At 36.1% G+C, this 25,686-nt stretch overlaps 5 protein-coding genes and 1 long non-coding RNA gene across 14 annotated transcripts in view; 4 read left to right on the top strand and 2 right to left on the bottom strand.

Moving 5' to 3' along the window:
- LOC135127730 (uncharacterized) overlaps positions 1-7,907 on the bottom strand; it is a 126,060-nt gene extending 118,153 nt beyond the window's left edge. The window contains exon 1 of the long non-coding RNA XR_010280273.1: positions 7,816-7,907. This is a non-coding gene — a long non-coding RNA (uncharacterized LOC135127730). The remainder of the gene's footprint in view (positions 1-7,815) is intronic.
- Positions 2-9,267, top strand: LOC135127726 (early endosome antigen 1-like). 6 transcript variants are annotated; one of them, XM_064054303.1, is made up of 23 exons: positions 2-51; positions 149-422; positions 470-763; positions 809-969; positions 1,017-1,153; positions 1,203-1,816; positions 3,482-3,600; positions 3,772-3,982; positions 4,030-4,408; positions 4,460-4,602; positions 4,648-5,043; positions 5,089-5,298; positions 5,344-5,445; positions 5,493-5,652; positions 5,699-5,915; positions 5,957-6,157; positions 6,205-6,454; positions 6,501-6,665; positions 6,710-6,829; positions 7,345-7,457; positions 7,834-8,069; positions 8,119-9,045; positions 9,100-9,267. In XM_064054303.1, exons 1-21 carry the CDS (start codon positions 41-43, stop codon positions 7,979-7,981), a joined length of 4,425 nt encoding a protein of 1,474 aa, XP_063910373.1. In that variant the 5' UTR covers positions 2-40; the 3' UTR covers positions 7,982-8,069; positions 8,119-9,045; positions 9,100-9,267. The 6 variants fall into 6 exon arrangements, with proteins under 6 accessions (XP_063910373.1, XP_063910370.1, XP_063910372.1 ...); XM_064054300.1 differs by having other exon boundaries at positions 3-51; positions 102-422; positions 3,488-3,600; XM_064054302.1 differs by having other exon boundaries at positions 3-51; positions 102-422; positions 4,042-4,408.
- Positions 1,846-3,322, bottom strand: LOC135127729 (uncharacterized). 4 transcript variants are annotated; one of them, XM_064054309.1, is made up of 6 exons: positions 3,142-3,322; positions 2,930-3,093; positions 2,553-2,880; positions 2,315-2,499; positions 2,028-2,267; positions 1,846-1,979 (listed from the first exon to the last, which is right to left on the bottom strand). In XM_064054309.1, the coding sequence occupies exons 1-6, from the start codon at positions 3,257-3,259 to the stop codon at positions 1,890-1,892; spliced, it is 1,125 nt and encodes a 374-aa protein (XP_063910379.1). In that variant the 5' UTR covers positions 3,260-3,322; the 3' UTR covers positions 1,846-1,889. The 4 variants fall into 4 exon arrangements, with proteins under 4 accessions (XP_063910379.1, XP_063910378.1, XP_063910380.1 ...); XM_064054308.1 differs by having other exon boundaries at positions 2,553-2,899; positions 2,946-3,093; XM_064054310.1 differs by having other exon boundaries at positions 2,028-2,246; positions 2,553-2,899; positions 2,946-3,093.
- A 284-nt stretch (positions 9,268-9,551) lies between the features above and the next one.
- On the top strand, positions 9,552-11,392 carry LOC135128170 (contactin-like). Its single transcript, XM_064055064.1, has 5 exons — positions 9,552-9,589; positions 9,963-10,586; positions 10,641-10,901; positions 10,965-11,082; positions 11,131-11,392. Exons 1-5 carry the CDS (start codon positions 9,562-9,564, stop codon positions 11,390-11,392), a joined length of 1,293 nt encoding a protein of 430 aa, XP_063911134.1. The 5' UTR covers positions 9,552-9,561.
- A 346-nt stretch (positions 11,393-11,738) lies between these two features.
- On the top strand, positions 11,739-15,384 carry LOC135127727 (titin-like). Its single transcript, XM_064054305.1, has 13 exons — positions 11,739-11,858; positions 11,927-12,550; positions 12,597-12,857; positions 12,912-13,169; positions 13,224-13,384; positions 13,435-13,582; positions 13,635-13,752; positions 13,801-13,976; positions 14,030-14,154; positions 14,201-14,411; positions 14,463-14,944; positions 14,997-15,111; positions 15,161-15,384. The coding sequence occupies exons 1-13, from the start codon at positions 11,831-11,833 to the stop codon at positions 15,295-15,297; spliced, it is 2,844 nt and encodes a 947-aa protein (XP_063910375.1). The 5' UTR covers positions 11,739-11,830; the 3' UTR covers positions 15,298-15,384.
- A 12-nt stretch (positions 15,385-15,396) lies between these two features.
- On the top strand, positions 15,397-25,682 carry LOC135128169 (carcinoembryonic antigen-related cell adhesion molecule 1-like). Its single transcript, XM_064055063.1, has 5 exons — positions 15,397-15,427; positions 15,473-15,655; positions 15,781-16,280; positions 16,333-16,465; positions 25,426-25,682. The coding sequence occupies exons 1-5, from the start codon at positions 15,397-15,399 to the stop codon at positions 25,680-25,682; spliced, it is 1,104 nt and encodes a 367-aa protein (XP_063911133.1).
- Positions 25,683-25,686: the final 4 nt, after the last annotated feature.

Raw genomic sequence — 25,686 nt, 5'->3', positions numbered from 1 at the left:
GCGTCAAAGTGTCAACACGTTTTGAAAAAAATTGCGATGTATGAAAGAAAGGTAATCCCAGTACTTCCACTTACTCCATAGAAATAAAAGATCACTTGCAGATTGTTGGCAAGCGAAAGAGTTTTACTAATTTTTCGATTTACTCCAGTTTCAGCAGCTACACGTTGCGCTATCGAAATTGTAACACGTCTGAGAACAAAAAGCAAAGAACGCACGTCGGAAACATTATAAAACACATTTCAACGGGAATTAATAGCTTCATTCTCTTCGCCAACTTTTACTTTAACCACTGTTCGAAGTACATTTTCATTGCCAACATATACCACGTTTATGCGACATTCGCTTACTGGAACTTGTGCTATTTCATCACAGACCACAGAATGAACTGCAGACAGTGTGGTAACGTGGGAACAGACGCAGGGGTATCGTCCGTTACATCTTAATACATCCTCTCACTCGTTCCTTCTAGGACCACAACGTCTACCAAATCCAACAAATACTAAAAAACGACATGATCGACGAAACCGAATCGAGCGAAAGCTCCAACAGTGTCGAAGCCACGAACCAAAACGCCACAAGAACAAAAAAGTCTCTTTTCGCGACTCTCGTGAAGAAAAAGCACACAGGCCGACCCAAAATGAAGATAACCAAAAAAATCGAGACTTGTTCGACAATTCGCTTTGGAACGGAAAGCGCGTCCTCGGACCAAGAACTTGCTCACTACCAACTATCAACTGAAATGACGCACAACCCTGTTTGCAAAGTAAGTATGCGGTTGGTACCTCACTTGATCAAAATCAACTTCCAGCGACCACATCCGAAGAAAAAGAAACGCGGTTTCTTAAAAAAAATCATGAGATCGTCTAATAGCAGTTGTATGAAAGTAGCACCCAAAAATAAGCTCGGTGATTCATCCAGTAACGAGAGCAAAGCTCTAGTTATGAACAAGCTAGTTCCCACAGCATACATGTATGTTTTCTATTTAAATTTAGAAGAGCTTTCAGTGAAAATTTTAGGCCGAAGTACAACCTCAAGCTCATCACCGGGATGCACGAGCTTCAAGATATCTTACAGAATTTACACCTGAGCGAGCAATACGTGGTCTGTCTCTTGAAGAAGTACGTCGTGAACGAGGACATGCGCAAAGAACTACGTAAAAATGAATTCACTGCTATAACGGTTACTAGAATTATTGATTGTAGTTGGTGCTACGTTCGAATTCTTCGCTCTCCAGTACGACTCCAAGTGCCAAGTCAACGTACTGGGCGATAAAATGTGGTTCCAGCAACTAGAGATCTTCAAAGCGCAGGACTACAGTTTAACCAAGCGTTTAAACTATCTGGTTAAAACCAACAGAGCCTTGGAGCTTCAGTTGGAAGATCTAAACAGACAGTGCGAAAAGCTGGCGTTTAGGAAAAACGCGTACCCGAAACGGTTTCTTCACATGAAATCGTTCGGCAAAGTCTACGCCAAGCAGCTTATCGACAACAACAAGAAGCTTCAAAAGAAGCTAGTTGCTTTAACAGGAGTTATTTCTGATTTTGAAGACGAGCTGGGGAAGCTGCAACACCAGAAGGACGTTCTAGAAGATGAAAGAAGGAATTTACAATCACAGATTTATCACTTGCATCGAGAGGTGGAAAAAATGGAACATTACAACCACTTCGAAAAAACCAAGCTGGAGACCCAGACGAACTATCAGGGTGAGCTAATCAACGAAGCCGTTTCTACCGTTCAGTTAATTCTCCAAGACCTTCAAGACTTCAAGTACCAGTTGACGGAGTATACTATTGCGGTCGTGTGGCCGGAACTACAGGTAGGGTAATGATTTTCATTTTCCGTTTTTTTAATTTTATTTAAAAAAATAACACCTAACAATTATTCGACGGTCATCGCTTTTTTCCTTTACCATTCCGTTTTCCCTTGTTTTTCTTTTGTTTACGATTTTTTCGTCTTATCATTACCTCTCGCCACCAGCACTATTTTGTAATTATTAAAAATATCAAAAACGTATTTTTTAATTTTACTTGAATTTTAACGACGGCTGCGGTTTGTTGTGCTAGTAAAAGCTTTTCTTCGCGCTTTTTTCTTTTCATTTCCAACAACTCTTCGATGAGCTGTGCGCGGCGTTTGTACTCCGTGTTGAGTGATTCGAAATCATTCCTCTGTTTCTCAATCATCTGCTTCAAGTCATACAATTGTGTTTCCTTTTGCTCAAAAGCAGCGTCGTAGCTGTCCATTAAATACTGTATGTTGTCCATGTAATCCTGCCAAAGTAAAATCAACAGTAACTTAGCTCTTTGGTTAAACCTACTTGCTGCGATTCAAGAATAAATTTTCCCAGTTGTTCGTGGCAAGTTTGCTCCAGATTAATTTTCCATTGCATGGTTGCAAGAACCACGCGGTATGCAGCTTCAGTCTTTTGGAGTTTCTCTAGGTTTTGTTCGTATCTAGCTTCTTCCCACATTTTCACATAATTCACTTCGGTTACTACACGTTCTAGAAGTATAAAACAAGCTAATTCCAGTTCTACGAATCATTTCAAAGAATACCCATTTCATCTAGACCAGAGCCGTGGGTATCTCTAATGCTGCTGTTGTAAGTGTGCATCACACCTACACTCAAATCTCTCTCATTTCTCAGCGCCGATTTCATGGAATTCACTATTCTCTGCTTCTCCCTTCCACACTCCATAATTTCGTCTTCCTCTTTTCGCATTCGTTCTAGAGTACGCATGGCTTCATTACCCACAGTCACGGTACCCCACTTTCGTGCCTCCTCGATAAAAAGCTCCAACAAGTGCAAAATAAGTGCTACTTCTTTCTGAAATTTATGTACGTCTGTGTATACAGCACCCAACGAAAAATTATCGTAGTTGCTCTCGGACACCCCCCCGTACCTAAAAAAGAACTCAACAACAATAGAGTACCACAAACTGCCTGTACCTCTCTTGTGTGCTCAAATATGTTATCTCTTTCACTACCGGGAGTGCGGCGACTGAGGCATACATTCCTGCCAGCATATTTAATTTATCCACACATCGAGATAACACACTCACGAAACAGCTCTTAATCACCCCCCTGGAACTCATCACTAGATTTGGAATTTCGTAAAGCAAATTAAAACATAAAACACCCTTACAAAGACTAATAGAGTCATTAAGATAAGCAGAGCCAGAGTTGTCAGTTTCTTCCGATTTAAACGTCAATCTCGTAGGAGCTGACGCTACGGATCGCGAACTTGTTTGTTGTACCGCCATTGTCCAAAATGGATCTTTAAATATAACAGAATATAGGAAAAATACAAAAAAATGTGTTTGACTTTTAAGTATTAAACAAAAACTGATAAAATATGGTTGCCGCGCGACGTATTTAAATGTTTAGAGATGTTTAAAAACGAAAACAAAGGTCTCTTCACTCCGGTCTGGAGAAAATCCAGGGGTGGGGTATCAGATAGGATTTGATATTCACATTTTATTAAGTTGCAGTCTGAAAACCCTTGCTTGACAGACTTAATCTACCAACTACGTTCCCGAGTTGGACAAATCCTGCTAGCAATGATCACTGCATACAGAAACCTGACGATAGTTGCTCAAGACGTGTAAGTATTCAAACATAAATCCACTGTCATCTTTAGAGCACACTGAGGTCAACTCTTACAATCACCAAACCCAAAACTACTATTTTTACCAAAGATACGTTTCCTCAGTATGTTTCAAAGATCACCCAAAATCCGACATCCCATTTTCCACTACAACTAGAACCTCTGCAGAAACAAATTAAGAAGCACCAACGCACGCCTGCAAGAAAATCTACAAAAATCGGCGAACGAATTAGACAGTTTAAGTAAAAAGCTCGGAGGCTCGGAATCGATAGACGTAAGTGTTTTAGAAATGCAGTGCCGAAAATTCAAGCAGGAACTTGTTAATCTGAACGCGAAGCTTGAAAGTATGTCTGAACAGAACATCAATCTGCGTGAAGAGGTTTGGCGTAACAATCAACTCCCGTTATGATTACTCACAATTTCTAGATGTGCGCTAAGAAGAAAACTATAAGCGATAATCAAGTCAGTATGAATGACCTACAGATGCAAAACCGGTCCCTCGTTGGTCAAATCGACGAACTCGTTCGGATAACCTCACAGTCTGGGACCGAAAATTTGACCAAAGAGTTTCAATCGAGCCAAGAGAAGTTAGATTATTTGAAACTTCGGTGTAACCAGATCATCGACGACCAAAAGCATCTATCCGAGCGATTCCACAATTTGGACTACGAGAATCAAAATTTGCACCAAATCCAGCAAGCGTACCAACAAGATTTGACCACTTTGCAAGAAGGTCTTAAGGTTTTGACTACTGAGAATGAAGCTATCAAGAAGCAGTTAGCGGTGGAGCATCAAACTATCACTAGTGATATCAATTATCAACATCTCTGTCGCTCTTTAACTAAAACACTTTCAGCTTTACAAAACGAACGGTTAAAGTACTTGGAGGAAAAGAACATTTTAAAAACTGTGTTCCACCATTTGAAGTGCGAGGTTTCGCGAATCCAGCAACTGGAAGGAGCTGTTGCCGACATGAGCAAAGAAACGAACAGACTCAGCGTAAGTTTTTGCTTTTTTTGCACGTGTAAATCCACGTGTTGATAGCTCGTAGCCGAATTCAACAAACAGATTGGTGAACAACTGAAAACCGAAGTGGAAACAAAGGAAATGACGATACTGGAACTGCGACAGAGTCTGGAAAAGTTGAGCCACATCCAGATTGACAGTGATAAAGAGAAGCTGACTCTGTGCGCGCAACTTTCCGAAGTCGTAAGCGTCAAGGATAAATTAAGCGACTGTTTGGAAGTCGAGCTCAAAAAGAACATGCGCTTGGACGAGTCGAAGAAAAAGCTGGAAACCAATACAAGAAGCCAGTTGAAAATATTCGAAGAAATGCAGAAAAACGAGCGGACGGCTTTGAGGGAGCTCTTGAAGGATTTTAAGAGTTTGATAAAGCAGAGGGACTGTCTCGTATTGATGCAAGAGGAGAGCAAAAAGAAGGTGAGTGCGATTCGATACGAGAAAGTCAGTAGTTGGTGTGTGTAGTACAAAGAACTGGAGAAACACTACCACGAATTACGAAAGCAACACGATGAGACTCTAGACGAAGTTAACAAGAAAGAAGAGGAAGTGAGAAGAATGGTAGACAGAATCCAGTTCCAGGAAGAACAGTCGCAACAACAAGAAGAAAACCACAGCAACCATGTAGCAAAATGTGAAAAAACGATTAAAAAACTCGGGAAGCTATTAGGACAGGTGTGGTCCGAGTAAGTTGTATTTGTAATTTTTCCTGTCTTCCAGATGCGCAACGAAAAAGGAGAAGCGGAAAGTAGCGTCATGTATTTGAAAAACAATTTGCAAAAATTGCAAAGCGAGTTGGACGACGCACGGAAACAACTGTCGGTAAGATCTTCCTCCTGACATTTCTTCTTTCTCCTAGTGCTTAATAGGTTACCGAAAATAAAATGATATCAAAATCAACGGAAGCAGCTACTCTCAACTCGGAATTAACTGCATCCAACAACGAATTACAGATGTTAAGGCAAGAACACGGAAAACTGACGCTGGAGTTGGAATACGTGAACAAAATGAAAGAACAGCAACTAACTGGTGCGTTAAAACAGTACGATTAACTAAAAAAATCGCGTCATTTTAGAATATAAAGAAGCCATTTCTGGTTTCACCACCAAAGAATCTATATACATAGAATCACAAAGTACAATACGAAACAAAGAACGCGAAATCAACGAACTGAGCAGAGGGATTGTAGAAAAAGAAGGCGAAATCAAACGACTGGAGCAAGAATGCGGCCATTTACAAAAACAAATCGACGACCAAACGAAGATTTTGATCGGTTACGAGAACCATTTAGTGTAAGTAGACCACTAATTTCGGAAAAAATCAACCAAACTAGTGCACTAGAAGACGTGCAAAACTCCAAGTTGAAAACCGAAAGAGAATTAACCAACGCAAGAATGGACTTCACCAGTGTAACCCAGGAATTGGCGGACGCGCTTAAAGAAAACGAAACCCTAAGAAACGAACTAAAAAATTTAATCAAGCGAGGCGAACAAGAACGAACGTTTTTCAAAAGGCAAACAAACGAAATCATCTTGTAAGTACGCACGAAGTGTACATTTGGTATGAAAATCGTTTCCGTAGTGGATACAGCGAACAGAAAGCCAATATAGAAGAAGAAATCGACAGCATTTCGGGTCAGCTGAGATCAGTGACCGAAAATCTGCGCTCTGAAAAAGTTCGCTTTGACGAATTGGCCACCGCGTACGACGATCTTAAATTAAAACACGTCCAATTGAAAGAAAAATTTAGCTTAGAAGGGGCGGCGCATCAAGAAGTTGTCAGAAAGTTGGAAGAAGTGCAGAGTTATGTCAATGTTGTGACGACAGAAAGGGTAAATTTCGAGAAGTTTTATCACGTCTACTTAGTGGCGGTTTCAGGATAATCTTCAGCAACAAGTTCACGTACTACTACTTGAAATTAATAACGAGAAGGACGTTGTCCATCGCTTGACCAACGACAATAGGACGATTGAACTTATACTGGAGCAAGGGAAGCAGCAGTACGCTTGTCTTTTGGACAAAAACGCCGCTTTGGGGGAGGAGGTACGATTCACAATGTTAAATCAAACACTAACGGCACTTTTTAGCTAAGTCAAATGAAACAGGAAATGCAGGCGATATGCAACACGAAAGACTCTTCAAAAGGGGAAGCATTCAAAGCTGCAGCACAACTAGAACTGAAAAAAGAGGAACTGAAATCAGCAAAGGTAACAAAACATCTCGCAATCTATCCAAAAATCCGATGACGTCATCGTACAAGTGTGAATTGCACGCCTCCGCCAATTTGTTTGGTTGCTTTTAGCCTGCAAGACTGATTATAGTTTTTATCTCATTTGTTATCCTTATCTGTCTCGTGCCGTAAAGCGGGGGATGCAAACACAATTCGAGAAATGGAACGGGAATGTTGGAGAGAAATCACGCGACATAAATCTCAGATGTAAACCCTCCATTAGCAGTTTAAGCTGTCACAGCGTTCTTGCCCCATGTGGCGGTGGGCCAGTGCGTACTACACATGATGACTTTATGAGTCCGCATATTCCGGAAGATTTATTCGTGCTGATTCACTGGGGAGTCGCGTATTAACGCCGTTTTTGTTCATTTTGGACGGGTGCGTATTTTTTATGTTTATTTTAAAGCCGGGACGTTCGAGACTTACAAAGACACGTCAAAAAAAACGTCAAGGAGTTTGTAACAATTGAAAAAAAAACTATGCTTGTTCTAGGAAACAATTGACTGCTTGAAAAACGAACTCGGTGACAGTCAGAGAACGCTGTTTGAACTGAAGGAAGAATACTTCAAGCTGCAGCAACAAGTGACGTCACTGGAATTTAAAAAGTAAGTATTGCAGTAAAAAATAAATCGATCGATGAATATTACTGATAAAATAATGCTACTGATTGGTTTCGTGTTCGTATCACTGGACCAATGAAGTAGTGAACACGTGACAATTCAAGGTCACGACAAATAACCTCACAGCGCAAGCGCAATAAACAAATCTAACTTAAACCTATTGTCATTGCTGTTTTTTGCACAGACACCTTAAAATAAAACACACTGTATGTCTGCAGGTCTGATTGAATTTGTTGGGCACGGAAATCGAATTTCGGGTTCAGTTTTTTGACACAAACTAGATGAAACTTCTAGTATAAATAAATAAAACCCTTGAATTATAACTAATATGTAACAAACTTACCGATATCTGGTTTTACAGCTGCGAATTAACCCTCCAACTTCACGAAACCCAAGGGAAACTGGAAACAGAAAGAAACCTGTTTAGAGAACTGAAAGAAGCTAAACCGGGTAACGACAAAATGAGTACGGTGGTGCCATCTGGCGATGCAGATCTCTACTTCCCGTAGAAACCTACATTGACAACTATCAACAACAAACTAACCTCACTTATTTCCTTTGCCAACAATCTACAAAATATTAAATTCTTTGTGAAATGTAAACCGAGCGCAAACATACTAACAATAATAAATGCTTGTTTTTGTAGATGGACATTATTTCGGGATATCAGCTTCAGCAATACGAGGAAATTTTGGGCGAAATTAATAGCGAATTTGAGAAATCTGAGCAGCTGAAAAGGGAAATTCAGAGAGCTGAAGATGCAGTCACTTTTTTGAAACTCAGTTTAGCGTCTTCTCGGTGTAAAATAAGTCACGTGAATGTGAAAGTCTTTGGGAGTGTCACAGAAATTGAGAATTTATATGATGAGCTGAGCTATCGTCTAGATTTTAATGGGTGTAAAAGTAGTAATTTCTTTTTGATTGAAGTGGTTTTAACTAAGACTCTTTTGGCAAAGTTGATTGGTACAAAGTGGAAACTTCAAATTGTGGTCAGGGGCGAGAATTTTTGTATAAGTAAAATTGCGTCTATTGGTGATGATAATTCTGTGATGGAAATTATTCCTGTTGATAATTGTATGTACGAATGTGTAGTAGATGTACATTTATTTTACAGTTGTGAAGATGACTGGATTATGTTGGATCTTTCTACTATCAACGTCGACATTTCTTATTATTTTGAATCATACAACGAGAAAAAATTAAATACTGTTGTAGATACTTTTTTAAAAATTACCAAATTATACAATGGTAACAAAAACTTAACTTGTCTTAGAACACTCCCTCATGTACAAAACCAATTCAAATGTAATTTTGATAAACACGGATTTGTGCCCACTTTTATTAGAAATTCGTATCATAGGTTAAGTTTAGAGTCATTTTCAGAGGTTGCTAACGACAGTAAACGTGTTATAGAGCTTCAATTTTCAGTAAATAGTGAGAAAATTGTTGTTTTTTATCACAAAGATACCAATATTTTAAAACTGAAATGTGCCCCTTTTATGAACGAAATGTTGAAGAAATTTTTTGAACAGAATTTCAATAGCGATCTTCAAGATTTTACAGCTAAGTTGAAAGTAAAGCCATGTTAACTATTATTGACTATTTGCTAATTTTGTTTCTTTTTTCAGAAAATCAGAAGTAAGAAAAACGAGTTGCAAAGAATGGATTTGGACGAGATTTTGTCGTTTTACCAACAAATAAGGCGACTGTGGTTATAACAAAAAAATATTGCGTGATTTAGTATACGAGATTCAATTACTTATAGTAACAATGCTAAATAAACTTTTTAAAATGATTACACGATTTTTTCTAACCTTGCCTATCGCATGATAGATATCTGTGACATTTTATTTTTGTATTTTGTACAACCGAATTTATTATCATTAATTTTGGCCATTTACATTTTGTTCATTATCAATAAACAATCAAGGTTAAGTTTGATAATTAATACATAAATATAAATTGCAAAGAGATAGGATGCAAAAATTCGTTTGAATCGCTATTGTTTCATTGTAGACTGACATTTTTAACTAAAAATATTTTAACGAATTATCAGTTTTCAAAATTTTTCGAAAGTAAATAAAAACACCATGACATTCTTGTCTCACATTATTTTTGGTAAGTGGTTTCTTATTTTTATTTTATGTGTTCATACCAAATATTTTTCCATAAACTTTTTTTTAATGGACTGGATTATGCAACACAAAATACTTAGTAGTTGGTACGATTTTTACATTAAAGATTACAATTTTAAAATCAATATTTACAGAGGCAAATGTAGGAATTAAAAGTTTTTGAAAAAATAATCTGACCTAGAAGAGAAACAAAATTTTAAGACAAAGCTTTATGTCAGCTTCCTTTGATTCCCGACATAAGTTTCTTACTTTTGATTTGGACTTCCGTTGCTAGGTCGATTTCCATAACTTCCCATGTTTTTAGTTCTCTACTACCCCTAAATTAACATTTCTTGGTAAAAATGGTTCTTTTGCAGCAATCACATTTATCGCTCTAACTGCTGCAACTAAACTAACTATTTACCCTCAACAAGTGGTCAAAGACCAACCAGTGACTTTCGTCTGTGAACCAGAGCCTCCATCCAGTGACGTAACCTACAAATGGCTACATAATGGTAACAGAATAGGAAATTTAGTTTCCTCGAACTGGACCATAAAACGTGCTTCTTTAAGCACACGCAGCAATTTTTCCTGCATCGTCCAAACCAAAACTGGTTCAATTTCTCGAGCTGATATTTTTGTCGACGTTACAGCACCTCCAAGATTTATAAAAGATCTATTGACTTACTATGGCTATTCTCATACAAGCACAAACGTTTCTCTAACATGTATAATAGAATGCTATCCACTGTGTAACGTACTGTGGTATAAAGATGACCAGAAAATAGACACCGATAATCCTCTGTATTACATAAAAAACGAACAAATTCCAGTCGATGACCCAAGCGACGAGTTTGAATCAGTCGAGTCCACTTTAGTCTGGAATTTGAAAAACTGGCCCAATCAACGTTTAATTAAAAACGATGGCCAATCAAAGTATACTTGTAAAAGCGGTGATGGTTTTCTTGATGTTGAATCGACTGCTTATGTTGCAGTTGAATGTGAGTGGATTTATAAACACTTTTAAAAGGAAAAATAAGAAACGTGTATTTTAGATCCACCAGAAAATATTACCTTGTCTACAAAGGCCGTTGTAAATGTTATAGAAAATGGAACTGCAGATCCTGTGACTTGTACGGCAAACGGAAATCCAAAAGTTGAATATGTTTGGAAATATACTCCTACAGGGGTTGTACAAGAAAGGGGCAATACTCTTCGTTTAGGTAAAATTACAAGAGACCAAGAACATAGTTATACTTGTGAAGCTTCTAATAGACAAGGCACTATAACTACTGAGTTACATTTCAATGTTTTGTGTAAGTTAAAGTTCCCATACTCTAGTTTCGTCTAACAAGTTTTCGCATTTGTAATAATTTTAGATAAGCCAATTGTGAGAGTATTTTCCAACAAAACTACTTTTGTTGAGGGGAGCAGCGAAACTGCTTTTATTTTTTGCAAATATTACGCTGAACCTGCAAGGCCTGTCACTGTTAGCTGGTATTCGTTAGGTTGCAAGTCTTCAGGATAATTTTCGTGTTGTTGCAGGCTCAAGAATGGAGCTGTTTTAAGAAGAATCGAAGGAAAACATATATTCGAAACTCTGGGGACCGTGTCCTTGATAATTAGGGACGTCGGAAATAGGGATGCTGGAGATTACCGTTGTGTGTTGAGTAATTCAGTGGGAAAAAGTACATCGCGAAGTATATCGTTGGCCGTTGTTGGTTCGTCTTATCGACCAGGACGATATCGGCTTTCGCCTCGGGGTGGTACCACTCGCAACCCCAAAAAGGAGAGACAAGTTTTTTAGTTCGTAGGAGTATTTTGTGTCTTATAAACGTATGTTGTTGTGAATAATATACTGATCTGAAGATGCAAGGTGTACAATTTCATTTTTGAAAAAGGTGTCTAAGAATTTCGATATTTCAATGGGCGATTCTGGAAAAACGGTTAAAGTGGTCGAAGAAATGAGGCCGGAAGTGATTTCTGCAGCCTTGACCAATGAACTATTGCAAGAACACGATGTGTATTTTATGCAACCGAATTTATCGTCATTCACTTTGACCATTTACATTTTGTTGTCTATCGACAATCAAGGTTAAATTTGATAATACATAAATATCATTTGTGAAAAGATATGCAATGCAAAAATTTGCTTCAACCTTGGCTAAAAGTAGAAATTAGTAGAATTATCAGTGTTGAGAATTTTTCTAAAGCTTGTTTGTGTTTAAGTATTAATAAAAACACTATGACAGACGTGTCTTGTATTATCCTCGGTAAGTGAATTTTGTTTTAATTAATGTTTCCGTTTCAATCAACTGTGTTATGCAAAGTTATTTTGCAGCATCTGTATTTGCCACTCTAACCTTTGCAACGAAACTAACTATTTACCCTAAACAAGTGATCAAAGACCAACCGGTGACTTTCGTCTGTGAAGCAGAGCCTCCATCCAGTACTGTAACCTACAAATGGCTACGAAATGGTAACACAATAGGAACTCTAACTTCCTCCAAGTGGACCATAGAAAGAGCGTCTTTAGACACACGCAGCAATTTTTCCTGCATCGTAGAAACCAAAAACGGTTCAATTTCTCGAGCTGATATTTTTGTCAATGTTACAGCACGTCCAGGATTTATAAAAAAATTGAGGCCTTATTATGGTTTTTCTGATAAAAACACAAACGTTTCTTTGACATGTAGAATAGAATGTTATCCCCTGTGTAACATACTGTGGTATAAAGATGACAAGAAAATAGACATCGATAATCCATTGTATTACTTAAAAAACGATACACTTCCAGCCAATTACGGAACCAACGATTTTGAATCAGTTGAGTCCACTTTAGTATGGAACTTGAAAAACTGGCCGAATCAACGTTTAATTAAGAACGATAGTCAGTCACAATATTCTTGTAAAAGCGATACAAGTTTTGGCGATGTTGAATCGGCTACTTATTTTGCAGTTGAATGTGAGTAGACACTTTTAAAGGGAAAAATAAGAAACGTTTATTTTAGATGCACCAGAAAACATTACGTTGTCAACGAAAACCGTTCTAAATATTATAGAAAATGAAACTCCAGATCCTGTGACTTGTACGGCAAAAGGAAATCCAGAAGTTGATTATGTCTGGAAACATACTCCTACAGGTGTTGTAAAAGCGACTACCCAAACTCTTCGTTTAGATGAATTATCAAGAGACCAAGAACATAATTATACTTGTCAAGCTTCTAACAAACACGGGATTACAACTACAGAGTTATATTTCAATATTTTGTGTAAGTCATCTATTTGTGTCCATAACATTAATTTTTGTTTATTTTTACTGATAGATAAACCAAGTTGTTTCATAGAACTTGACAAATTAGACAATGAAGACGTTTTAATTTGTAAAGCGGACGGAAACCCTAACGATTTTAGGTTTAATTGGAAGCTAGATTCGTCTGAGGAAGATTTAAAAGACGTTGTTATTCATGCGGATTTTCACAGCTATTTAGTTCTGAATTCTACTAGACCCAACTTGACTAACTACCAATGTCAAGTTCGTAATTCTGTAGGTGTTGGTAATCCGTGCAATAGAACTATACTAAGTTAAGATAGTCATACTAGTAGTAAAAACTGTCGGTATAACCTTAAGATTGTAGGTAAACCGTTTCAGATAGATATATCTGGAGTGTCAAATAGCGTTAAAGAAGGTGCTGAGGTTGTACTGAGATGTGATGTTACCACTACCCTCATGGTACAAATAAATTGGTACAAGAATTCCAAATTGTTAAAAAACACAATCGCTACAACTTTCTCTAATGTAAAAATCGCCCCGAAAATGAAAATTTGTCATTAAGTTAACCTTTCCAGAAAAGTGGCATTATTATAAGCTCAAGTTTCTTGAGGTTTACTGCTTCTCGAACTGATAGTTACGCAAGACTGAAATGTTCCGCTACTAACAAAATTTTAGAAAAATATGGCATTCCTCTAGAAAAAACTATACGTTTGGAAGTAGTTTGTACTATCAGTGACAACAAGTTTTAACATTTGTAAAGTTGAAATAATTTCAGATAAACCAGTCGTGAGAGTATCTTCCAACGAAACTACTTTTGTTGACGGTAAAAACCAAACTGCTGTCCTTTTGTGTAAATATTTTGCGCATCCAATAAGTCCAGTCACTGCTAGTTGGTATTCGATAGCTTGCAAGTTTTCAGGATAATTTTCGTGTGGTTGCAGGCTCAAGAATGGAGCCGTTTTAAGAAGAATGAACGGAAAGTATACATTTGTAACACAGAGGACGTTGTCTCTGATAATTGCCAATGTTACAAAGGAGGATATTGGAGATTACCGGTGCGTGTTAAGTAATTCAGTAGGAGAAACCGCATCAGGGAGTCTATCTTTGGATGTTCTACGTATATATAGTAATCGAGTTACAAATAATTATTATTACGGAAATTAATTATAGATTCACCGGATGTGGTAGTTACAATGACATCTTCATTTCCCTCTGTAGCTTTCTTCCGGACCGAAAATATAAAAATAATTTTAAGTTGTAAGGTAATTTCTGGAAATCCGCTCTCATTGTCAAAAGTAAGTGATTTTGTTGCAAAAACTCATTTATTAACTATTTAATTAGATCAACTGGTTTGTCAATGATTCCCTTCTGGAAGATTATATTTCCCATAAGCTTTACCAACCTCAAGTAGGAAAAGTGCTACTTAGTAACGACTCTCGCGTGGTAACTTTAGTCGATGTTAGTGAGAACTACGTTAACAATTTCACGTGTCAAGGTGTCAATAAAGTTGGACCAGGCCCAAAATCGGAACCTCTGGAAGTCAAAATTTCTTGTATTTATTTATTTTTTTATTTTCTAAGAGCTCGATCAGTTTATTTTTTAGATCCTGACATTCCAACAAAAATAATTCAACATCCAGAAAGTGTTTTCAAAGGGGATAAAGTTACTTTAGAATGCTCTATAGATGCAGATGTTCCAAGTAATGTCACCTATTTTTGGTTGAAAGACAATCGTCTTCTCGATATTCACACATCAAAGTGGACAATCAAACAAGCGACTTTGGAACTTCGCAGAAATATTAGCTGTTTTGCCACAAGTGACAAAAGAACTAGTATTCCAGCCACGATTTCTGCGAAAATACTAGCACGTGCTTCTTTTCTCAGCAGACTCAAACCTTACACGGGTGTACTAAAATCCGGTCGTTTTGTTTCTTTGACTTGTAGGGTTGAATGCTACCCGATTTGCGCAATTCTTTGGTTAACGAAAGGCCAAGTGATCATACCTGATGCCTTATATGATATTAGTACACAAGTACACGCAGCTGACTTCGTTCGTAATGATTTCGAATCGGTGGAATCAACTCTGGTAGATTATTATTTTAGAAATTATTAAATTTCTAAAATCGCTTCACTTGTAGACTTTTTCTTCAAATGAAATCCAAGATGATACTTTGTATACGTACTCTTGTCGAAGTGTTTCGCCAACATTGTATGATCCAGATGTTAGTGCCTCCACGGTTTTGGCTTTAGAATGTACTTTGTAAGATCTTTACACGGAGAAGTTGCTGATTCGGACTTGTAGATCCCCCCGAGGATATAAAAGTGTCTGAAGTTTTTGTTGAAGTGGAGGAAAATCACGTCCCTAAAATAGTGAAATGCGAAGGAAAAGGAAAACCTCTTTTGATTACGTGTGGAGAAAAGCATCCACAGAACGGGTAGTAGAATTTGGCGACACTCTTTCTCTTGATAGATTATCTAAGTCAGAAGAGGGTAACTATACTTGTGAAGGATACAATAAACATGGAAACCAATCAGTGAATGTTTATTTTCACGTTTCACACTGTAATTAGTTTGATAGTTGTTTGGTGACCACAGATAATTGATACTTTTCTAGATAAACCCATTTGTTCTATCACTTTTGGCAATTTAAATAAACAACAGGCGCTAATATGTGACGCTAAGGCGGATACACATGATGTTGCCTTTACATGGAAAGCTAATTCTTCCAGTGGGTCACTACAAACTTTACAAGCTATCACTACGAAATCACACAGCTTTTACACTTTCAACGATACTAGTGACTTTTCTAGAAGCTACATATGTTTTGTTCGAAACTCTATAGGAGAGGGAACACCCTGTGCAACGTTTCTTCCGAGTTAGTACTCGACAATTTGTAAACTGTGATATGAAAAATTATTTTAGGACCTCCATCTCCTGCCAAAATCAAACATTTCCCTTCACAAGTGCTCAAAAAATCCAACGCGACATTGGAGTGTTCAGTGGACGATCCAGGTTTTCCCAAAAATTTGACGTTTCTTTGGTTCCGTAACAAAAATAGTGTGCATAATAGTTCACGATCCACGTGGAATATTTCCTCCGTTTCGTTAAATGATCGTAATAGCACTTTCTCGTGCCTTGTTAAGAATGAAGCCGGTTTAAGCACACAGTCGAACGAAATTAACTTAAATATTGTAGCACCACCACGCTTCATACAAACTCCACCTCGTTCTTTATCTGTTTATTACGACAACAAAAATTTAACTCTAACTTGTAGAATCGAATGTTTTCCTCTGTGTTCAATCATTTGGTTAAAAAACGATCGATATTTGGATACAAACAAGAGCAAACTGTACTACGTGGAAACAGGTACTTTTGGTGCCAACTATGAAGAAAATTTGTTTGAATCAGTGCAGTCAATTTTGGTGCTATTTTAGAAATCCTTATTAATTTATAACGTGATTTCTGTATTTTCAGGTCTGGAACATAACAGCCTTGCCTGGTAAAGTTCTCAATCGAAGCGAACCTATATCAAAGTACACCTGTGTCAGTTCTGATAGTGCTAACATAAAATCAAGACCTAGTTTCAGTGCTGTGGTTATAGTAGAATGTGAGTGAATTAATCGTTGGATTTTCGAAGAAGTCATATCCGCTTTCATTTCTTCGATAACTCCAATGGTTTTTCCAGAATCGTCCTTTGAAACATTAAAAAATATGCGAATTACCCCAATTTTCGACCAATTTTCAACAAAATTTTCGAAGTTTCACAAAATACTTTTTCTTGTAGGTTTCGGGCCGCAGAAGTCATATCCGCTTTCATTTCTTCGATAACTCCAATGGTTTTTCCAGAACCGTCCGTCGAAACATTCAAAAATATGCAAAATACCCCAATTTTCGACCAATTTTCAACAAAATTTTCGAAATTTTACTTAATACATTTTCTTGTAGATTTCGGACCACAGAAGTCATATCCGCTTTCATTTCTTCCATAACTCCAATGGTTTTTCCAGAATCGTCCTTCGAAACATTCAAAAATATGCAAAATACCGCAATTTTCGACCAATTTTCAACAAAATTTTCGAAATTTCACTTAATATATTTTCTTGTTGATTTCGGGCCGCAGAAGTCATATCCGCTTTCATTTCTTCCATAACTCCATTGGTTTTTCCAGAATCGTTCTTCGAAACATTCAAAAATATGCAAAATACCCCAATTTTCGACCAATTTTCAAGAAAATTTTCGAAATTTCACAAAAGATTTTTTCTTGTAAATTTCGGACCGCAGAAGTCATATCCGCTTTCATTTCTTCGATAACTTCAATGGTTTTTCCAGAATCGTCCTTTGAAACATTCAAAAATTTGCAAAATACCCCAATTTTCGACCAAGTTTCAACAAATTTTTTGAAATTTCACTTAATACATTTTCTTGTATATTTAGGGCCGCAGAAGTCATATCCGCTTTCATTTCTTCGATAATTCCATTGGTTTTTCCAGAATCGTCCTTTGAAACATTCAAAAATATGCAAAATACCCCAATTTTCGACCAATTTTCAACGAAATTTTCGAAATTTCGCTGAATACATTTTCTTGTATATTTCGGGCCGCAGAAGTCATTTCCGCTTTCATTTCTTCGATAACTCCATTGGTTTTTCCAGAATCGTCCTTTGAAACATTCAAAAATATGCAAAATACCCCAATTTTCGACCAATTTTCAACAAAATTTTCGAAATTTCACAAAAGATTTTTTCTTGTAGATTTTGGGCCGCAGAAGTCATATCCGCTTTCATTTCTTCGATAACTCCATTGGTTTTTCCAGAATCTTCCTTTGAAACATTCAAAAATATGCAAAATACCCCAATTTTCGACCAATTTTCAACAAAATTTTCGGAATTTCACTTAATGCATTTTCTTGTACATTTCGGGCCGCAGAAGTAATATTTTTTTTATTTCTGCGATAACTCCAACGGTTTTTCCAGAATCGTCCTTCGAAACATTCAAAAATATGCAAAATACCGCAATTTTCGACCAATTTTCAACAAAATTTTCGGAATTTCACTTAATACATTTTCTTGTACATTTCGGGCCGCAGAAGTCATATTTATTTTATTTCTGCGATAACTCCAACGGTTTTTCCAGAATCGTGCTTCGAAACATTAAAAAATTTGCAAAATACCCCAATTTTCGACCAATTTTCAACAAAATTTTCGAAATTTCACTTAATACATTTTCTTGTAGATTTCGGGCCGCTGAACTCATATCCGCTTTCATTTCTTCGATAACTCCAATGGTTTTTCCAGAATCGTCCTTTCAAACATTCAAAAATATGCAAAATACCCCAATTTTCGACCAATTTTCAACAAAATTTTCGACATTTCACTTAATACATTTTCTTGTAGATTTCGGGTCGCACAAGTCATATCCGCTTTCATTTCTTCGATAACTCCAATGGTTTTTCCAGAATCGTCCTTCGAAACATTAAAAAATATGCAAAATACCCCAATTTTCGACCAATTTTCAACAAAATTTTCGAAATTTCACTTAATATATTTTCTTGTTGATTTCGGGCCGCAGAAGTCATATCCGCTTTCATTTCCTCCATAACTCCATTGGTTTTTCCAGAATCGTTCTTCGAAACATTCAAAAATATGCAAAATACCCCAATTTTCGACCAATTTTCAACAAAATTTTCGAAATTTCACAAAAGATTTTTTCTTGTAAATTTCGGGCCGCAGAAGTCATATCCGCTTTCATTTCTTCGATAACTTCAATGGTTTTTCCAGAATCGTCCTTTGAAACATTCAAAAATTTGCAAAATACCCCAATTTTCGACCAAGTTTCAACAAATTTTTTGAAATTTCGCTTAATACATTTTCTTGTATATTTAGGGCCGCAGAAGTCATATCCGCTTTCATTTCTTCGATAACTCCATTGGTTTTTCCAGAATCGTCCTTTGAAACATTCAAAAATATGCAAAATACCCCAATTTTCGACCAATTTTCAACGAAATTTTCGAAATTTCGCTGAATCCATTTTCTTGTATATTTCGGGCCGCAGAAGTCATTTCCGCTTTCATTTCTTCGATAACTCCATTGGTTTTTCCAGAATTGTCCTTTGAAACATTCAAAAATATGCAAAATACCCCAATTTTCGACCAATTTTCAACAAAATTTTCGAAATTTCACAAAAGATTTTTTCTTGTAGATTTTGGGCCGCAGAAGTCATATCCGCTTTCATTTCTTCGATAACTCCATTGGTTTTTCCAGAATCTTCCTTTGAAACTGTGGTGTAGGTAGTTGCATAGGTGTGGGCGCACGCAGTGCAGAGCATGCGCTACAGAGTAGGAGAGCAATGATGGCCGTCGAATAGAGCGTTAAGTTAGAGAAGTTGTGTTTCTTTATTTGTATATAATCGCGGGTATTAAATAAGGCAAGTTTAAGTATGGAGTTTTATTTAAGAAACACTACAGAAACATTCAAAAATATGCAAAATACCCCAATTTTCGACCAATTTTCAACAAAATTTTCGGAATTTCACTTAATAAATTTTCTTGTACATTTCGGGCCGCAGAAGTCATATTTTTTTTATTTCTGCTATAACTCCAACGGTTTTTCCAGAATCGTCCTTCGAAACATTCAAAAATATGCAAAATACCGCAATTTGCGACCAATTTTCAACAAAAGTTTCGAAATTTCACTTAATATATTTTCTTGTTGATTTCGGGCCGCAGAAGTCATATCCGCTTTCATTTCTTCCATAACTCCATTGGTTTTTCCAGAATCGTCCTTTGAAACATTCAAAAATATGCAAAATACCCCAATTTTCGACCAATTTTCAACGAAATTTTCGAAATTTCGCTGAATCCATTTTCTTGTATATTTCGGGCCGCAGAAGTCATTTCCGCTTTCATTTCTTCGATAACTCCATTGGTTTTTCCAGAATTGTCCTTTGAAACATTCAAAAATATGCAAAATACCCCAATTTTCGACCAATTTTCAACAAAATTTTCGAAATTTCACAAAAGATTTTTTCTTGTAGATTTTGGGCCGCAGAAGTCATATCCGCTTTCATTTCTTCGATAACTCCATTGGTTTTTCCAGAATCTTCCTTTGAAACTGTGGTGTAGGTAGTTGCATAGGTGTGGGCGCACGCAGTGCAGAGCATGCGCTACAGAGTAGGAGAGCAATGATGGCCGTCGAATAGAGCGTTAAGTTAGAGAAGTTGTGTTTCTTTATTTGTATATAATCGCGGGTATTAAATAAGGCAAGTTTAAGTATGGAGTTTTATTTAAGAAACACTACAGAAACATTCAAAAATATGCAAAATACCCCAATTTTCGACCAATTTTCAACAAAATTTTCGGAATTTCACTTAATAAATTTTCTTGTACATTTCGGGCCGCAGAAGTCATATTTTTTTTATTTCTGCTATAACTCCAACGGTTTTTCCAGAATCGTCCTTCGAAACATTCAAAAATATGCAAAATACCGCAATTTGCGACCAATTTTCAACAAAAGTTTCGAAATTTCACTTAATATATTTTCTTGTTGATTTCGGGCCGCAGAAGTCATATCCGCTTTCATTTCTTCCATAACTCCATTGGTTTTTCCAGAATCGTCCTTTGAAACATTCAAAAATATGCAAAATACCCCAATTTTCGACCAATTTTCAACAAAATTTTCGAAATTTCACAAAAGATTTTTTCTTGTAGATTTTGGGCCGCAGAAGTCATATCCGCTTTCATTTCTTCGATAACTCCATTGGTTTTTCCAGAATCTTCCTTTGAAACATTCAAAAATATGCAAAATACCCCAATTTTCGACCAATTTTCAACAAAATTTTCGGAATTTCACTTAATGCATTTTCTTGTACATTTCGGGCCGCAGAAGTCATATTTTTTTTATTTCTGCGATAACTCCAACGGTTTTTCCAGAATCGTCCTTCGAAACATTCAAAAATATGCAAAATACCGCAATTTTCGACCAATTTTCAACAAAATTTTCGGAATTTCACTTAATACATTTTCTTGTACATTTCGGGCCGCAGAAGTCATATTTATTTTATTTCTGCGATAACTCCAACGGTTTTTCCAGAATCGTGCTTCGAAACATTAAAAAATTTGCAAAATACCCCAATTTTCGACCAATTTTCAACAAAATTTTCGAAATTTCACTTAATACATTTTCTTGTAGATTTCGGGCCGCTGAACTCATATCCGCTTTCATTTCTTCGATAACTCCAATGGTTTTTCCAGAATCGTCCTTTCAAACATTCAAAAATATGCAAAATACCCCAATTTTCGACCAATTTTCAACAAAATTTTCGACAATTCACTTAATACATTTTCTTGTAGATTTCGGGTCGCACAAGTCACATCCGCTTTCATTTCTTCGATAACTCCAATGGTTTTTCCAGAATCGTCCTTCGAAACATTAAAAAATATGCAAAATACCCCAATTTTCGACCAATTTTCAACAAAATTTTCGAAATTTCACTTAATATATTTTCTTGTTGATTTCGGGCCGCAGAAGTCATATCCGCTTTCATTTCCTCCATAACTCCATTGGTTTTTCCAGAATCGTTCTTCGAAACATTCAAAAATATGCAAAATACCCCAATTTTCGACCAATTTTCAACAAAATTTTCGAAATTTCACAAAAGATTTTTTCTTGTAAATTTCGGGCCGCAGAAGTCATATCCGCTTTCATTTCTTCGATAACTTCAATGGTTTTTCCAGAATCGTCCTTTGAAACATTCAAAAATTTGCAAAATACCCCAATTTTCGACCAAGTTTCAACAAATTTTTTGAAATTTCGCTTAATACATTTTCTTGTATATTTAGGGCCGCAGAAGTCATATCCGCTTTCATTTCTTCGATAACTCCATTGGTTTTTCCAGAATCGTCCTTTGAAACATTCAAAAATATGCAAAATACCCCAATTTTCGACCAATTTTCAACGAAATTTTCGAAATTTCGCTGAATCCATTTTCTTGTATATTTCGGGCCGCAGAAGTCATTTCCGCTTTCATTTCTTCGATAACTCCATTGGTTTTTCCAGAATTGTCCTTTGAAACATTCAAAAATATGCAAAATACCCCAATTTTCGACCAATTTTCAACAAAATTTTCGAAATTTCACAAAAGATTTTTTCTTGTAGATTTTGGGCCGCAGAAGTCATATCCGCTTTCATTTCTTCGATAACTCCATTGGTTTTTCCAGAATCTTCCTTTGAAACATTCAAAAATATGCAAAATACCCCAATTTTCGACCAATTTTCAACAAAATTTTCGGAATTTCACTTAATACATTTTCTTGTACATTTCGGGCCGCAGAAGTCATATTTTTTTTATTTCTGCTATAACTCCAACGGTTTTTCCAGAATCGTCCTTCGAAACATTCAAAAATATGCAAAATACCGCAATTTTCGACCAATTTTCAACAAAAGTTTCGAAATTTCACTTAATATATTTTCTTGTTGATTTCGGGCCGCAGAAGTCATATCCGCTTTCATTTCTTCCATAACTCCATTGGTTTTTCCAGAATCGTTCTTCGAAACATTCAAAAATATGCAAAATACCCCAATTTTCGACCAATTTTCAACAAAATTTTCGAAATTTCACAAAAGATTTTTTCTTGTAAATTTCGGGCCGCAGAAGTCATATCCGCTTTCATTTCTTCGATAACTTCAATGGTTTTTCCAGAACCGTCCTTTGAAACATTGAAAAATTTGCAAAATACCCCAATTTTCGACCAAGTTTCAACAATTTTTTTGAAATTTCACTTAATACATTTTCTTGTAGATTTAGGGCCGCAGAAGTCATATCCGCTTTCATTTCTTCGATAACTCCATTGATTTTTCCAGAATCGTCCTTTGAAACATTCAAAAATATGCAAAATACCCCAATTTTCGACCAATTTTCAACAAAATTTTCGAAATTTCACTTAATATCTTTTCTTGTTGATTTCGGGCCGCAGAAGTCATATCCGCTTTCATTTCTTCCATAACTCCATTGGTTTTTCCAGAATCGTTCTTCGAAACATTCAAAAATATGCAAAATACCCCAATTTTCGACCAATTTTCAACAAAATTTTCGAAATTTCACAAAAGATTTTTTCTTGTAAATTTCGGGCCGCAGAAGTCATATCCGCTTTCATTTCTTCGATTACTTCATTGGTTTTCCCAGAATCCTTCTTTAAAACATTCAAAAATATGCAAAATACCCCAATTTTTGACCAATTTTCAACAAAATTTTCGAAATTTCACTTAATACATTTTCTTGTAGATTTCGGGCCGCAGAAGTCATATCCGCTTTCATTTCTTCGATAACTCCATTGGTTTTTCCAGAATCGTTCTTTGAAACATTCAAAAATATTCCAAAAACCCCAATTTTCGAACAATTTTCAACAAAATTTTCGAAATTTCACACAATACTTTTTCTTGTAGATGTCGGGCCGCAGAAGTCATATCCGCTTTCATTTCTTCGATAACTCCATTGGTTTTTCCAGAATCGTTCTTTGAAACATTCAAAAATATGCAAAATACCCCAATTTTCGACCAATTTTCAACAAAATTTTCGAAATTTCACAAAAGACTTTTTCTTGTAGATTTCGGGCCGCAGAAGTCATATCCGCTTTCATTTCTTCCATAACTCCAATGGTTTTTTCAGAATCGTCCTTTGAAACATTCAAAAATATGCAAAATACCCTAATTTTCGAATAATTTTCAACAAAATTTTCGAAATTTCACTTAATCCATTTTCTTGTAGATTTCGGGCCGCAGAAGTCATAGCCGCTTTCATTTCTTAGATAACTCTAATGGTTTTTCCAGAACCGTCTTTCGAAACATTCAAAAATATGCAAAATACCCCAATTTTCGACCAATTTCCAACAAAATTTTCTAAATTTCACTGAATACATTTTCTTGTAGATTTCAGGTCGCAGAAGTCATATCCACTTTCATTTCTTCGATAACTCCAATGGTTTTTCCAGAATCGTCCTTTGAAACATTCAAAAATATGCAAAATACCCCAATTTTCCACCAATTTTCAACACATTTTTCGAAATTTCACTGAATACAATTTCTTGTGGATTTCGGGCCGCAGAAGTCATATCCGCTTTCATTTCTTCGATAACTCCGATGGTTTTTCCAAAATCGTCCTTTTAAACATTCAAAAATATGCAAAATACCCCAATTTTCCACCAATTTTCAACAAAATTTTCGAAGTTTCATAAAATACTTTTTCTTGAAGATTTCGGGCCGCAGAAGCCATATCCGCTTTTATTTCTTCGATAACTCCAATGGTTTTTCCAGAATCGTCCTTTGAAACATTCAAAAATATGCAAAATACCCCAATTTTCGAGCAATTTTCAACAAAATTTTCGAAATGTCACAAAAGACTTTTTCTTGTAGATTTCGGGCCGCAGAAGTCATATCCGCTTTCATTTCTTCCATAACTCCAATGGTTTTTCCAGAATCGTCCTTTGAAACATTAAAAAATATGCAAAATACTCCAATTTTCAACCAATCTCAACAAAATTTTCGAAATTTCACAAAAGACTTTTTCTTGTAGATTTCGGGTCGCAGAAGTCATATCCGCTTTCATTTCTTCGATAACTCCGATGGTTTTTCCAGAATCGTCCTTTGAAACATTCAAAAATATGCAAAATACCCCAATTTTCAACCAATCTCAACAAAATTTTCGAAATTTCACAAAAGACTTTTTCTTGTAGATTTCGGGTCGCAGAAGTCATATCCGCTTTCATTTCTTCGATAACTCCGATGGTTTTTCCAGAATCGTCCTTTGAAACATTCAAAAATATGCAAAATATCCCAATTTTCGACCAATTTTCAACAAAATTTTCGAAATTTCACTTAATACATTTTCTTGTAGATTTCGGGCCGCAGAAGTCATATCCGCTTTCATTTCTTCGATAACTCCATTGGTTTTTCGATAACCGTTCTTAGAAAAATTCAAAAATATGCAAAATACCCCAATTTTCGACCAATTTTCTACAAAATTTTCGAAATTTCACTTAATACATTTTCTTGTAGATTTCGGGCCGAAGAAGTCATATCCGCTTTCATTTCTTCGATAACTCAATTGATTTTTCCAGAATCGTTCTTTGAAACATTCAAAAATATGCAAAATACCCCAATTTTCCACCAATTTTCATCAAAATTTTCGAAGTTTCACAAAATACTTTTTCTTGTAGGTTTCGGGCCGCATGAGTCATATCCGCTTTCATTTCTTCGATAACTCTAACGGTTTTTCCAGAATCGTCCTTCGAAACATTCAAAAATATGCAAAATACCCCAATTTTCGACCAATTTTCAACAAATTTTTCGAAATTTCACTTAATACATTTTCTTGTAGATTTCGGACCGCAGAAGTCATATCCGCTTTCATTTCTTCGATAACTCCAACGGTTTTTCCAGAATCGTCCTTTGAAACATTAAAAAATATGCAAAATATCACAATTTTCGACCAATTTTCAACAAAATTTTCGAAATTTCACATTTTTTTTTTAATTTTTATTACAGTTTGGATTTCAGTTGACTTAAGTACTTTGTAGCTGCTCCGCAAAATTTGACAGTGTCAAAGAACTTTGTTGACGTCGAACAATACGAAATTCCAAGTCCAGTTGAGTGCAAGGCTATCGGATATCCTTTGAACTATGTCTGGACGCGAAAATCTTCTGGTGAAGTCGTGTCAAAAAGCCAGATTCTCCAGCTTGAAGTGTTGTCAAAATTCGACGGAGGCAATTATACTTGTGTCGTTTCTAATAAGTATGGATCTGACTCTGTTGATGTCTATTTTAACGTTTATTAACGTG

Source organism: Zophobas morio, unplaced genomic scaffold (genome assembly GCF_036711695.1).
Source record: "Zophobas morio isolate AGI-343-1 ecotype UQ-CSIRO unplaced genomic scaffold, CSIRO_AGI_Zmor_V1 ptg000012l, whole genome shotgun sequence".
Classification (NCBI taxonomy): Eukaryota; Metazoa; Arthropoda; class Insecta; order Coleoptera; family Tenebrionidae; genus Zophobas; species Zophobas morio.
This window is presented reverse-complemented; position numbering and strand designations above follow the sequence as displayed.

What these genes read in the sequence shown, in the direction of transcription:
- LOC135127726 (XM_064054299.1), top strand. An exon ending in GGACATGCGCAAAGAACTAC is followed by an intron (nt 1,154 to 1,202) that starts GTAAAAATGAAT and finishes TATTGATTGTAG; the next exon opens with TTGGTGCTACGTTCGAATTC. An exon ending in CAAACAAACGAAATCATCTT is followed by an intron (nt 6,158 to 6,204) that starts GTAAGTACGCAC and finishes TCGTTTCCGTAG; the next exon opens with TGGATACAGCGAACAGAAAG.
- LOC135128169 (XM_064055063.1), top strand. Translation starts at nt 15,397, where the DNA reads ATGTTTATTTTCACGTTTCACACTGTAATTA. An exon ending in CACGTTTCACACTGTAATTA is followed by an intron (nt 15,428 to 15,472) that starts GTTTGATAGTTG and finishes ATACTTTTCTAG; the next exon opens with ATAAACCCATTTGTTCTATC. An exon ending in TTACACTTTCAACGATACTA is followed by an intron (nt 15,656 to 15,780) that starts GTGACTTTTCTA and finishes AAATTATTTTAG; the next exon opens with GACCTCCATCTCCTGCCAAA.
- LOC135128170 (XM_064055064.1), top strand. Translation starts at nt 9,562, where the DNA reads ATGACATTCTTGTCTCACATTATTTTTG. An exon ending in TGCTTATGTTGCAGTTGAAT is followed by an intron (nt 10,587 to 10,640) that starts GTGAGTGGATTT and finishes CGTGTATTTTAG; the next exon opens with ATCCACCAGAAAATATTACC. An exon ending in GTTACATTTCAATGTTTTGT is followed by an intron (nt 10,902 to 10,964) that starts GTAAGTTAAAGT and finishes TAATAATTTTAG; the next exon opens with ATAAGCCAATTGTGAGAGTA.
- LOC135127729 (XM_064054308.1), bottom strand. Translation starts at nt 3,259, where the DNA reads ATGGCGGTACAACAAACAAGTTCGCGATCCGTAGCGTCAGCTCCTACG. An exon ending in CTCTGGTCTAGATGAAATGG is followed by an intron (nt 2,500 to 2,552) that starts GTATTCTTTGAA and finishes TTATACTTCTAG; the next exon opens with AACGTGTAGTAACCGAAGTG. An exon ending in CAGCCGTCGTTAAAATTCAA is followed by an intron (nt 1,980 to 2,027) that starts GTAAAATTAAAA and finishes ATTACAAAATAG; the next exon opens with TGCTGGTGGCGAGAGGTAAT.
- LOC135127727 (XM_064054305.1), top strand. Translation starts at nt 11,831, where the DNA reads ATGACAGACGTGTCTTGTATTATCCTCG. An exon ending in GTGCAATAGAACTATACTAA is followed by an intron (nt 13,170 to 13,223) that starts GTTAAGATAGTC and finishes TTAAGATTGTAG; the next exon opens with GTAAACCGTTTCAGATAGAT. An exon ending in ATCCGCTCTCATTGTCAAAA is followed by an intron (nt 14,155 to 14,200) that starts GTAAGTGATTTT and finishes CTATTTAATTAG; the next exon opens with ATCAACTGGTTTGTCAATGA.